The sequence below is a fragment of the Stenella coeruleoalba genome, assembly GCF_951394435.1.
Source record: "Stenella coeruleoalba genome assembly, chromosome: 1".
Taxonomy (NCBI): domain Eukaryota; kingdom Metazoa; phylum Chordata; class Mammalia; order Artiodactyla; family Delphinidae; genus Stenella; species Stenella coeruleoalba.
Genome location: NC_137169.1, coordinates 16,580,409 through 16,593,803, shown reverse-complemented (window position 1 = coordinate 16,593,803; position 13,395 = coordinate 16,580,409). Strand labels below are relative to the sequence as shown.

The window sequence follows — 13,395 nt, the reverse complement described above, 5'->3', positions numbered from 1 at the left end:
GCTGCTGACCGTGATCAGCCACTCCTCCCAAATTTGTGTTTCAGTCCCTCAGCCTTGGAGGGCCCCCTTGTCCCAGTGCTAACCAAATCCATGCATTTTATAGGGATGTAGGTTTTCAGTTTTGTGGGGATATTTTCCTATAATAAATAATGCCTCATTAAAATTTATGTACAGGTATGCCTTCTGTTCCTCGGGATGGTTTTTGAGATTATTGAGTTAAGTAATATGTCTCTTGAATAGGAGTTTGCAAACATAACAAACCTTGTTTGTTGTCGACTTGTTTTATGTTCCCATCTCCTCTACAGTCCATTTTTCAAGTCAGATCTACAAGCTAGTGTATTTGCTTTTTCCATTGATATATTTTAAATAGAAGTGTTTGTGTCCATCCTGATTTAGGACTCCATTCTCTTTCATTTGCTTGGCCAGCAGTACCATGGTAGTTTATTGGTAGTTTGTTTATTAGTGGGAGTATGGTGTAATAATCAATTGGGAATCCCTATTCTTCTGGTAAACTTTGTAAATAAGTTTGTAAAGCTAGATATATATCTGTGTTCTTACTGTCCTTATTTCTGTCATTTCAAGCTTTACTTTTCAGCCTAAGAGTTATTTAGAAAACTTTTAAAAACGTTTTCAAGTGATTTCGATTTTTGGGAACTTTAACTGTTTTAATGTCTGGTTTTACCTATTATTGTCATACCCACAGCAATTTTTAAATTGCTGTTCTGTTCCTCAGATGCAGATGACAACAGATTTCACTTTTATAAATACGATAGAGAATATTTGTTGGGGAACATTGTTTTTTATGACATAATTATTTTTTGTACTTTCTTTTGTCTTCCTTCTCATTGTTGTATACTCTAGAATGTTTTAAACATTTTTGTCTTGCAAAAAAGGTGTAACCTTCCGTTTTGAAAAGAGTAGTTGGTCCCAGAAGAATGTCAAGAGTTTTCAGAATGTCGGCCTCCTCAAATCTTTTCTTTGTAATACGTTGCACTATCTCAATACAAAGCTTCTGTAATTGCTGTTTTAAATCCCTGTAATATAAAATGATGCATTTCTATTTGTCCTTAATGGAAATGAACAAATCCCCTTTCCTCTTTTCTCTAAGCTAGATCAACCCAGTTCCTTTGACTTTGACCTTATCTACAATTTAGGTTAATAATGTACCCAGTATTGGATATTACTTAGGTAATTGAAAGCCTTCTAAAACCAGTGGATTGCTTTTTGTCAGATAAGTTCAATTTAAATTCTGTGGATTTAAAAGAAATTCTGGGAAAGGCTTTTAGACCCATTAAAAAATATATCTTGCTTAATGTTCAGGGCTTTGTTATTTGGTTGTGTTTTATATTTCTGAAGTAAAATTTTAGGTTGTAGATATTTTCCCTTATATTCCTAATTGTGAAATTTAGGTCCAATTTCACCTTTTCTTGAATAGTTGAGATTGAGAAAAATGTGTCATGAATTTTTTTTTTTAACTCCCACCTTGTTTCTTATGTTAGAATCACCTGTGTGCCTCTTCAGATGCACAGCTAGAGCTGAATCTAGCGTTGTGTAGCACCTAGCCAGTGGCCTATCACCCTGAACAAACGCTCTTCTGTTTACCCCCTGATCCTCTCTGCTTTGTAAATCTCTGGAGCTCCATTGGTGATGCGTGGGTGGCATCTGTGTCCATAATGACCCCTAAACCGCTCTGATTATGCACACCTGACACTCAGTGACAGTCTCGGAAACCAGAGGCAGAGCCTGGGGGTTACCTCATCCAGATTTAATTAAACCAGGGGAAAAGATTATTTTAAAAATCTTGTTTCATTCATTCCCTGTCCTGGTTAGCAGAATAATCTTGACTGTTAACCTCTTGATGAGGCATTTATTGGAGTATTGTAGAAAGATACTTGGTTCTCGTCTATAAAAGGCTGGTACAATATATAGTATATACCCGTATGTATGCCTGTACTTTTTGCTGAACCATCTTTAGGTAAATTGTGCACATCATGGCATTCCACCTCCAAGTTCTTAAACCAACTTATCAGTAAAGACTGTGTCCTGTTTACCCAACCTCAGATTTCTTCACCTATCCCAAATGTGTCTGAAGCAATGTTCCCTCCTCAAACCAGCATACAATTAAGATATGCATTGTTTTGTATCAGTTTAGACTGTTATCCAGAACAGTTATCCTGCCTCCGCACCCCTTTCTTTCCCTTTTGACACTGGATTAAATTTAATAATCTTAAAATTTTTTCGGTTTATCATAATTGTGTCTTTCTAAGGTCAAACTTATTTTGCTTTTAAATCTCCTTTTTATAATACATACATTTTAAAATCCTGGAGCTTATATGCAGTTAGAAGTGTATTTTGTCGTTTAATTTTTTCAGTTTTGTCTGAGCCTGCTAAGAACCTCCAGCGAGTTCCTATTCACTGTTGATATTGAATTTCAAATGGTTAACAGTCTGATAAATAAATTGCTTTTGCTTGCCTGATGAACTTTATGAGCACGGGTCACAGTGTGGGTAATTTCAGTGCTTTCTTTTTTTTCGGATCTTTATTATAGAGCAATGGAGGAACAAAGCGGCAAAAGATATCCCATCAAAATTATATAGCCTACCAAAAGCAAGTTATTCGGCGGAGTATGCGACATAGGAAAGTTCGTGGTGAAAAAGCTCTTCTTGTTTCTGCTAATCAAACATTAAAAGAATTGAAAATTCAGGTGAGGAGAATATAGCATTTGTTTAATTATGCTCTGAACTTGGAGGACCTTCCCGAGTTTCTGCTTTGCACCTAAGTATTAGGCCATTGAGAGAGGGCTTTTTTGAGTTTAGAATAATGCTTGCAGGGTCACCAAATTAAAATAACTCTTTCTTTAGAAAGAGTTTCAAAGTTTTCAAAATAAGCCAAGAATCTTTCTGTGAAGATGAAAAGTATTTTGGGGATTCTGAAAACTTGAGCAGGTTCTGAGTAGCTTTCCAATAATAATGAGAAATGTCGAGAGCCATTTAACTTGTTACGTGTTGAGGTGGTTCTTTCTGGAGGTTCATTTTAGATCGTTCCCACTCTATCCCCCCCGCCCCCTCCATTGCTTTTGCACATCAACACAGTGGATGCATTATGAAAATGCCTCACGGTACTGTTGTTTCCTGGTAGCAATACTAAAGTACTATAAATGAGCATGCCAATGGGACATCTCAAAACCCAGGAAAAAGAGGCTGATAAATTCAAGATGTACATGAAAAAAAATCTGGCCTCTTATCTGTTTTAGTCACTGATACGGATCCCAGAAGTTGACCGAATTTCCCTCTCTGCTGCTTTCATGCGGCCTGGTTTACTGGTTCTGCATTTTCCCTCACTGCTGATACTTATCGTTGTAATTGAGGCAAAAGTATAGGCTTCCTTTGAGGGTGTGATGTGTTCCAGATTGTCCCGGGAACAGTATTTCCCTTGGTTGAACCCATGGCTCTGAAAATAAATGTGTTGGCCTGATAGCTTTACTCTGTTATTGTAGCTTTTACATCTGAGAAAGCTTGTTTCTATCACCGGCGTTCTGCCTGTCAGTGGTAAACCTCGAACATTCAAAACCTTTAAATTACAAAAAGAGCCCCTGTGGATAAAGACATTTTCAAAGCCTGTGCTGCTTTTTATTGTGGACTACCCTTTTTAAAGAATAAATCAAAAGTCAGCAGAAATAACCTCTGTCTGTGAGCATGTTACCTGCACAAATGAGTTGCTAGAAGGCAGCAGCTGTTCACAGGACAGCCCCCAAACGCGCTCTCCTTGGATGGCTCCTTTGCCGTGTCCCTCCTCTCATCTCCCGTCCTGGCTTCGAGGACCACTGTGATCTAAACAGTCCAAAGAAAGGGCAGTGAAGTGTAATTTCCCTTCAGTGATCCGTGGTGGTAGCTTCGAAAGCTCCCACTAGATGGGACCTTTTTGCCCAGCAGCCTGAGCACTGTTAGAGCTTGTGGTGGGCGTGCATGTGAGCCTCAGGCGGTGGTGGGGGGTGACTTTTTAAGCATGTAGTGCATTTTTTTTATGTTTCATGGAGCCTGTCCTCTAGGGTATACTACATTTCCAAGTTAATAGGATGGCAACTACACCCATTTATAGTTGCTTAATTCATCCACCTATGAGGCCATAAAGTACAATTTATCCATCTCCTTTCTCGGAATATGCTTGGTGTTTAATTGTCTTATTCCATTTTCCCAAAGAGAGGTTTTGAGTGGGTAGTATTGCTTGCTTTAGAAAGGAGGGAATTTTCCTTATTTCACTTTCCTTATTGCATTTCCTTATTTCAGCCACACACTCACACCCCCGTGGCAAGCAGCATGGAGCCGCTCACCTTGTAGGAACAGAGTTTTCATTGTTCCTTTTATGCCCCACAGATCCACAGTGCTGCACCCGCTTGTTAAACAGACCTATAGAATGTTAATTCTTCTGAAGCATTCTCCTAGCACTTACGGTTTATGAATTATTATTATACAGGGCACAGGCCTCCATGCCTTTTGCCTGTTCCCTCATTCTGAAATACCGTTTTCTCCTCACTAGTAAGCACTGTTCATCTTTCACAACATCTTTTCTGCAAAACCTGTCTTGGCCTTCAGCCACACAGCTAACTGCTCCTTTCTGTGTGCTCCGCTAGGAGCAATGTGTACTTTCTGCCACCATCTTCACTGCTTGGTTTTGTCCTCTCGACCTCTCCGGGGTGGGATTATTCACTTTGTATTTCCAGTACCTAGCACGGTAGTCAGCACATGGTGTGATAAATCTTCATGAGTTGTTGAATGAATTGAAATGTCCTTGTGTGTGCACTCAAAATATAAAATATGAGCCTCCACCCCTCAGAGATGGAACTCGTGTCTAGAGGTATTTGCGGTTGGTCCAATGTTGTGTGGTGGTACAAAGACCCTGTGCATCCCACTTAGGCGTGTGAACTAGCATTCCTACAGTCATGCAGCTGTGACATTGCCCACATTAAGTTGGTATCAGACACTTCCTCTGTAACTGTGCTTTCTTCTTCATGGGTCATATTTACTGACTGGGGCTGTTGCCTCTGCCTGATGCCCGTGTGCTGGGCTGCCTTCGGTAGAACTGTCCCGTCGTTACTTCTCATGTACCAGAAATAGGCTCATTGCTTCATACACAGATCGTTGATGATGTCACTGCACTGTAGCTACAGATCCCTGTTTAATCAGTCTCTGCTTGCTTCTGAGAGCCTGATGTCCTTTTGAGAAGTCCAATTATGAACCTGGCCTAACAGGGAGGAGGCCAGTGTTGTTATCCCTGTTGTTATTTACCTGTGTACTATTATTAAAATCACTTTTCTGGTCACAGTCTTCCCAGCTGGAAAGCTCTTGGGCCCAATCATATACACAGTTGGTTCAGGGCTGCTTGTTTTGTCTTTCCAGATTTTTCAAAGAGTAGAGGAATAGAGTGCATAAAAGGGTAGAATGGTTTCCCTGTAACATGGATATTGGTGTAATGAGATGCATGTAATGGAACATATTCAAGGAGTATGGCACTCAGTTATGCAGCATAATAAAATGAATACTCTAGAATACACCCAAGTGAAGAATTAGAATGTATCATTGAAGGGTACCTATGTGTGCCTCTCTGAGCCCAACTCCTCCTTACTTCGCACTGGTATTTACTCCCTGGACGTGATAAAAATTTTTCTGAATTTGAAAACAATGTTTAAGTATTATGCACAATAGTCTTTCTGAATGTATTCAACTTTTAAGACTTGGTTAGAACTGGGCTGGAGTATATGGCCCCTACCCTTAAGAAATTCATATTCTGGTTCCTAGAGGCAAGACTCGGTCTAAGAATATGTGACAGGCCCAATGGCTGAATTTTGTAGTCCGGCTGCTCACTAAGGGGATCAAAACGAGAAGAGTCCAGATAGCCTTCTGGTTAATTTAGAGATGGTCTTATGAAAGAATTTGGAATTGACTTGGTTATTAAAACGATGTGGAACCTGGGCATGATAGGAGTGACAGTGACGGCCTTGCTCAAGCCTTATTACCAGAGGAGCTGTCGGCCCAGCCCCACCTTCTGCTCCTTTGTTTTCTCCGCACCCCAGCCCGTGGAGAGGTGGTAAGATGCAGAAGACAAGGTCCTGTGGGTATAATTGTCTCCTAATTCTCTATCAGGCCTCCTAAGAATGTTCTCAGATGTATTGGAATTAGAGTCTCAATAGGAATTTAGCAAGCGAGCTGACTGTAAACTGTTGTATCTTTTGTATTCTGAAGTCTTTTATTTTGCCCTCAGAATCTATGCATTATTTCTTCAAATAGGGTATAAGTCTCAGTGTTTTGCTTTACACAAACTTTGTTTCCTTTATATTGGCACAGATCATGCATGCATTTTCAGTTGCTCCTTTTGACCAGAATCTGTCAATTGATGGAAAGATTTTAAGTGATGACTGTGCCACCCTCGGAACCCTTGGCGTCATTCCCGAATCTGTCATTTTGTTAAAGGTAGGTAACAGCTCTTTACCTGAGGGATTCTCATGTGTAAACCGCGTGCAGTGGTCGTTACAGTTACCTCAGGTTCTCGGCAGGGTGTGGTAAGAAGCTTCTGCTATGAGAGTTTTGCTGGCCTCTACATTCTCCATCTCTGGATGAGCCCTGAGAGACTTAGAGGAGGTCACAACATCATTGGGTCTTGTGGGGTTTAATAATTCTTGTTTAAAATAATCTAGATTTAACCTCCTCCGTAACTTTTGGATCAGCGAATTACTTAACCATATTTCTACTATTAAAGCATCTCCACCTTTCCTCATAAGTACAGGAAACGGACATAAGACACAAGTCTTGGCCACAATAGTCAAAATACTTTTGGTTGGCTTAATGGGATTCTTGTCCAGGGTATGGAAATTGGCTTTGGGGAAGAATGGATTTAGGAGAGGTAGGTGTGTTTTAGAAAGTAGGGGCTTCTGAGACTTTGTCACAGAAGAAGAATCACTCAACCAGCCTCTTTAGACCAACCCTGCCTTCCCTCAGGGCCTGATTTTGTCACTTTCCTTTGCCTCTTTTGTTTCTTTATGGCTAGAAGCATGCCCCCTGCATGATGTGATGGAATATTTTTCAGGTTTTGAACTGTGAAATACGTTTTTCATACCGTAGAGCCTCAATTCTGGTCAGATAAAGTTAGGCCCTGGAAGTGGTCATGCAGACCCATATCTACCCCTACACACACACACCCCTACACACACACACACACACACACCCTCACCCTGCTACCTACCCCCTGGAAATGATGATGCAGGCCCATATCTATCCCCCCCCCACACACACACCCCTCATCCTGCTACCTACCCCCTTCCTGTTTGCTTTTCTTGGAACTGTAGGTTCTGTGGAATTATTTTGAAAGCCTCTTTGGTTTGCTGAATCCTAAGGACGCCGTGTAAAATCCTAGAAACAGCCTGTGTAATTAAAGCTTTTGTACTTCAGATGGGCAGCTACAGTCCATATTGGACATTGTCCTCTTGGCCCTTGCAGCTAATCCCACCGCAAGCTCAGACTCAATGCTGGCTTCTGCCTTAACAAGGACGTGAGCATTTGTTGCTTGATGTTGAGGCGGGATGAAAATGTATTTTTAACCTAATTGGCATTTTTAGAGGACCATTCGGACTTGATTTCTGCCAACTCACGCTGTCATCACTGGCACCTTAAGTCATATCAGTTAGATCAGTGTTTAGTAACTCAGGGTATCTGAACCTTTCTGCATCTAAAGGTATTTGAGGAGCAGGAAGACAGTGCCACATCCAATGTGCAGTCTGTGCGGTTATCAGGGTATTGAGTCTAGACCCACCATTGACAAGGCATCCTTTGTTAATCCTGGACATTGCCAGCTCTGGTTTGAACCCTGTTTTCCACTGGACAGTGTTTGTATTTGTGTCTTGGAGCAACACACTGGTGGGCTCGGGACCAGCCTTTCGTGTGAGGTGGGTGGGACGTTATCCTCCTACTGGCTTCCACTCCCTTGTGGTTTTGAATTGTTTTCATTTGTTTTCTAGGCTGATGAACCAATTGCAGATTATGCTGCAATGGATGATGTCATGCAAGGTAAAGACCAACTTGTTTTGGGAATTTGTTGAGGAACTTGTTAAAGGAAGGTGGGATTATAGTTACTGATGCTTTCGTCTACAGTGCTTTTACTTTTAAACTTGAACAGAGCTTCTACATGTTAAGGTAGAATCTTACATTATTGCTCTGAAAAGATCTTAGTAAGAACGATATCTATGAAAATTTAGAAAGTGGAGAAAAACAGTACTAATTTACCATAGGAAACAAATGAATGTAAGCCTGCAGGTGAAAGAGGTCAACAAAAAGCAAAGCTAATTCAAATTGCAGAACCTCAGACAGGTACAGAGGAATCGGATGCCCTAGGTGCCTTTGAGCGTAAGAGTGAGGTCTAAACCTAAAGGCCGGTTGGAAGCTGTATGAGAAGCAGTTAGCTCACTACCTTGCAGATCCTCACAGCCCTTCCCTCATGTCACTGCCTCTTCTCAACCTGTAGAGTTTGTGTTTCAGCTCTTTGAAGAAATTAACCTAGAAGGGTGATAATGAGGCCCATTACCTACCAAACAGGGAGATCACCCACCAGCTCTTTCTTCAAATACTGGCAGCCCATCCCTTACCTCCCATAGTCGAGGGAAGGGATGATCCTCTGGGGAAACGGGCAATTCAAGAAAACAGCCTACGTATATTTTTAAAGAGTGTTTCATCTCCCAGGTACCCTTGGGTTAAGCCCACCACTGCCCACCGAACAGTTTTTAGACATCTGTTTAGTACCTCACACTTAAATAGGTGGAAATGGACAGCTAGAGAGCACCAGACAGTTGAGCAAAGAGCATGAAACCAAAAGACGTCAGTCAACAGACAGAAAAAAAAGGAGCCCAGAGAAAATAGACAACACAGGAAGAATAAGAAAGCTTAAAAATTAACTATAAACAATACGAGAGAAAGAGCAAAATAGTCTATGTGTAAGGAACATTCAGAGAATAGAAAATAATTCATGAAAATTAAAAATGGGTGCACCAAGGGCCTGGTACAATAAAGTATAAATCTAGGGATAAGAAGACCCGAAAAGCATCTAGAGGTATGGAAGGAAAAACCACATTCACAGGATGAAGAGTCAGGAAGACAAACTAATGGACCAGTGCCCGCAAGATTCTGAGGAAGAGTGAGTTTGAATCTAGAATTCTGTAACTAGACAGACTTTATTTTAACTTCACACTTGATGGCTCTTTGAATGTAAGACCTCAAATTTCTCACACACACCGTTTGCTGAGATACTCTGGGAGGGTGTGCTCTGTTAAATGAGAGAGTAAATCAAGAAAGAAGTCAACAGGGCTTCCCTGGTGGCGCAGTGGTTGAGAGTCCGCCTGCCGATGCAGGGGACGCGGGTTCGTGCCCCGGTCCGGGAAGATCCCACATGCCGCGGAGCGGCTGGGCCCGTGAGCCATGGCCGCTGAGCCTGCGCGTCCGGAGCCTGTGCTCCGCAACGGGAGAGGCCACAACAGTGAGAGGCCCGCGTACCACAAAAAAAAAAAGAAAAAAAAAAAAGAAAACAGTGGAACCCAAAAACATGGATCCAGCATAGGAATAGATGCCCTAGAAGCTGGTGAGGGGGAAATTCCAGGACGGAAGCTCTGCAGCAGGTGCTGAGCACACCCGATCCAGATTGGAGCAGTGGGATGCAGGCTTTGGCAAAGGATGTCCCCTGGGAAGAGTGGAAGTGATAGATGGCTGTCTTGAGGTTTACAGCTCTTTCAGAGTTTACACTTGAATTGGAGATAGTACAGAGAAAATGAAACACATAAATAATGCAGCAGTTACCAACCCCAGAAAGACAAAGTCATACCAGACAGGAACTATAACCAAGGTACACCAGGGAGTTCAACTGCGAGCAGTATTATGTAATAAAAAATAATGTAAACATTGGAGATTAGCTTAGCAAAAAATGTCACTTTCAGGAGGATGGGTTCCGGGGGCAGGTGGTATGTAAGAGGTGGGAGAAGAACTAAATTTTTCTTTCCGTGAAATTATTAGATAGTATCTAAAATTATGAATTAGCAATATAAGCATGTTATTTAGAAATACAGAGGTTAAATACCAGAAGTGGCTGCAAGGGCTGAAAGTGGTTCCTTCTAGAGTGTGGGAATGGGAGGCGGAGGGGGAGAGAGGGCGATGGCCACATGGTTTTCTCCAGCCCCTCCCCCCATCATGCAGAATGTTGGCTCCAGTTATAACCCTTGTTCTCCCAGTATTTGTCTTTTGAGTGATGCATATGTATTGCTTTGATAAAATAAAAACAAAGAGAAAGATTTTCATTTGATTATTATCTATAACTTCAAAGGTAATGTTTATTGGTGAATAAGGTAATTAAAAGTTATTTTAAACTTTTCGTCTTTAGGCATTGAAGTGAACTTATTACTGTCGGTAGTGACAATCTTTTCAATTTGGAATTCTGTTTTTTTCCTTCCAGTGTGTATGCCAGAAGAAGGGTTTAAAGGTAAGTTACATTTGTCACGTTTTGTTCATGAATGTCAGAGTCATACTCTAATTTTCTATTAAAGTGAAGCCTATGATTTGATTTTAAAATTTAATTCAATCTGAGTCTCATGACTGAAATTAATTTTAGTTAAATGCATTTTTTATTCAAGCTTCTTCATTATCTGTATCAGCACTCAGGCCTCAGGCCTCAAATAGGGCCTGTGTGATAGGCGTATCTACTTCCAGATGTCCATTCTGCTTCTTCTTTCTCATTGCGGGGGGGGCAGTTGGGGAATTAGCTGGTGGCATTTTGATTTTTATACTTAACCTTTTCAAATTCCTCCTGTCAGTCCCATCTTAGAGCAAAACAGTTTGTATGTAACTGATAAGAATTAGAGGAGAAGAATCTGCTGAATTATATTAGGTTCAGTGAAAAGGTTTCATCGATCTATTTAGAATTAGGCATTTTTTGGATTATTACTTTAAGTGGATAAACGGCAGTGCCTTCTACTACATCTTGGCCACTATAGTTGTGCACATAGTCGAATCCAGACCTTTGACATTTACAGATTTAACTGTTGCCAGTTTGATTCTATGTGTCCTAGTCCAGAGGTCCGTGACAGGTTGCAACTTTGCCCAAGAATGAGGTTGAATCGAATACCGGGGTTTCTTTGCTAAAGCGAACAAGTGAGCCATGCTACTGGCCTAAATAAAGCCTCCCTCTCAGTGCGGCTTTTTGTCTACACGTTCCCACTACACAGAAACTCCTGATGTGGTTACAACAAAACATAAAGCAAAAAATTTATTTATGCAAAATGGCCATCAAATGAAAGCATGAGTAAAATGCGATGAACTTGTGTGAAGACAACTAACAGCCGCACGGCTCTCAACAGGAAGGTGCTTTAGCGGAAAACCTGGAGTCTGCTGATACTTTCTCTTACCCTTCAACGTCAAAAGGCTTCTGTGCTCATTTATTAAGTTGGATATTCCCTGTTGGTGATGCGTTCTTGGCAAATGGAATATATGAACTCTTACCTTGCAGTTCACAACTGTACCTCCACATGTGTTTCTTTTCCCAGGTACTGGTCTTCTTGGACATTAATCTTTTTGAACATTTGCTGACTGCTAAGAAATGACCAGAAAGGAAGAGGAGTTTGACATGTTAGGGCATTACAGAAAAAGTGGATTTAAGAATTAAACCATTACATGACTCCTCCGCAAGGCAGAAAACCATTCAAAAGTGACTGTCCCCAAATGCCTTATGTCAGATAAAGCAGATTGCACTGAAGGCCATCAGACTTGAAGGAAATGTTTCAAATTTTATATTTAAGGGGGGTGGGGGGGGGATGGGCAAGTAAAGACTGAAAAAGTTTAGTAGCAGTATCAGTAAATCATGTTTACATATGAGATTTATAGGCACGGGAGGGAATAAAAGTTCTGTTATATTTCCTTGCTTGAGTTTCATACCAGATGCATTGGTCCATAAAGGATTTGTATCACAGTAGATGGGACAACATTCTGCTCTGAACTAAAAGTAATTCTTTAGAGACATAACCTGCTTACCAATACCTGTCTTTGATTCATATTTTACTTTCAATAAAGCATGAAAGTGAAGAACTTGCCGTAATTGTGGAAAAGTGTCTTCAGAGTAGATTCCTCTCCGTGTCGGCTCCAGTGCACCTGCCTCACACCCTGCCCGCTGGTCTCTGACTTGGTGCTGGGAAAGGAGGGCGCACCTGCGTGTCTCCTGCAATGAGCCAAGGGATTGTGTCTCACTGGTGTCTTCAAAGGCTTTTTATTTCCATGCATTTCAGAAAGGATGGCGAATGTATTACATGTCATAGCATCCTCCAGTTTTACTGTTATTAAAAAGTGGGAAATCAAATACACCTTGCACTTTTGAGAAGTCTGACCACCTTATCTGAAGAGTAAAATGGCCTGAAATACATTTGGAAACTAACACGGTTCTTATATAAAGTTTCTTCTGCCCATCCTCCAAGTCCGCCATTTCTTGGATCTCACTTTTCTTGTTTTGAAAGCATTCTTCCGAAACACCCAGAAAGGATCTTTTAGATCACATTGTTCAAAAATGAAAAATAAATGTTCACGTGGAGTGTGCCCTGTCATCAGCTCGGGATTGTTGGTTAGCCACACGTGACCAAAGCAGGATTCGTTAGAATATCGGAGGATTTTCAAAGGAATTAAGACTGGAGTTTGTTTCACTGTTTCCTCTGAGTACGTATGTACAACTTTTCGGCCGAGATGCTGACTCAGGCGTCTCTTTTGCTAACACTTTATTTAGCCCTGGGTTTTGCTGGGCTTTTTTTTTGTTTTTAACCCCTCCCTTTTCTGAAAATTTAAACTGAAATACCGGATGGGGGTGTCAGGCTTCAATTTGAGGACCAGTAACCTTGGCAGCATCCCCTTTGAATAGATCTTTTTATCAGAATAATTATGGCTTTTTGGTAAGATTACAACTTCTTACCTGAGTTACCCCTCTGTGTTTGCAGTGTCTTCAGTCTGTACCCCCTGGGGAGGCAGGGGGTGTTTAATGAGTCTGTGGGAGAGTGCACTGCACACAGGACCCTCACAACCCATTCTAGGAACCTGTGGGCCCCACCCTCAGGTCAGCAAAGGGAAAGGAAGGACTTGAGGTCCAGGTCGTGAGCTAATCCTCATTTTTAGATCCCAACACCTGCAGTCCCCCGCCCCCCAATGGACCTGAACATAAAATAATAACATGCCAAGCAACTACTACTTTCCAAGGGTAAAGACTTGTGTGCAAGTTCACTTAGTACGTGATGCAGCTGCTTCCTCCTCCCTGTAAAGAAGCTGTTTGTCCAGAGAAGTTTCTTTCTGGGGATTGACATAAGCATGTCAGTAGTCACCCAGAAATCTGATGTAT

General features: G+C 41.3%; 1 protein-coding gene across 6 annotated transcripts in view; it reads left to right on the top strand.

The window, feature by feature from the left end:
- Positions 1-13,010, top strand: part of USP48 (ubiquitin specific peptidase 48) — a gene marked incomplete at its 3' end in the record, with an annotated part of 103,634 nt that extends 90,624 nt beyond the window's left edge. For 2 of the 6 annotated variants that reach the window (XM_079920853.1, XM_079920851.1), the window contains 5 exons: positions 2,549-2,704; positions 6,342-6,467; positions 8,009-8,057; positions 10,483-10,509; positions 11,570-13,010. In XM_079920853.1, the coding sequence (XP_079776979.1) occupies positions 2,549-2,704; positions 6,342-6,467; positions 8,009-8,057; positions 10,483-10,509; positions 11,570-11,592 (381 nt within the window). Of the gene's footprint in view, positions 1-2,548; positions 2,705-6,341; positions 6,468-8,008; positions 8,058-10,482; positions 10,572-11,569 lie in introns of those variants that run through there. The other 4 variants (XM_079920849.1, XM_079920848.1, XM_079920852.1 and 1 more) reach the window with 3 other exon arrangements.
- Positions 13,011-13,395: the final 385 nt, after the last annotated feature.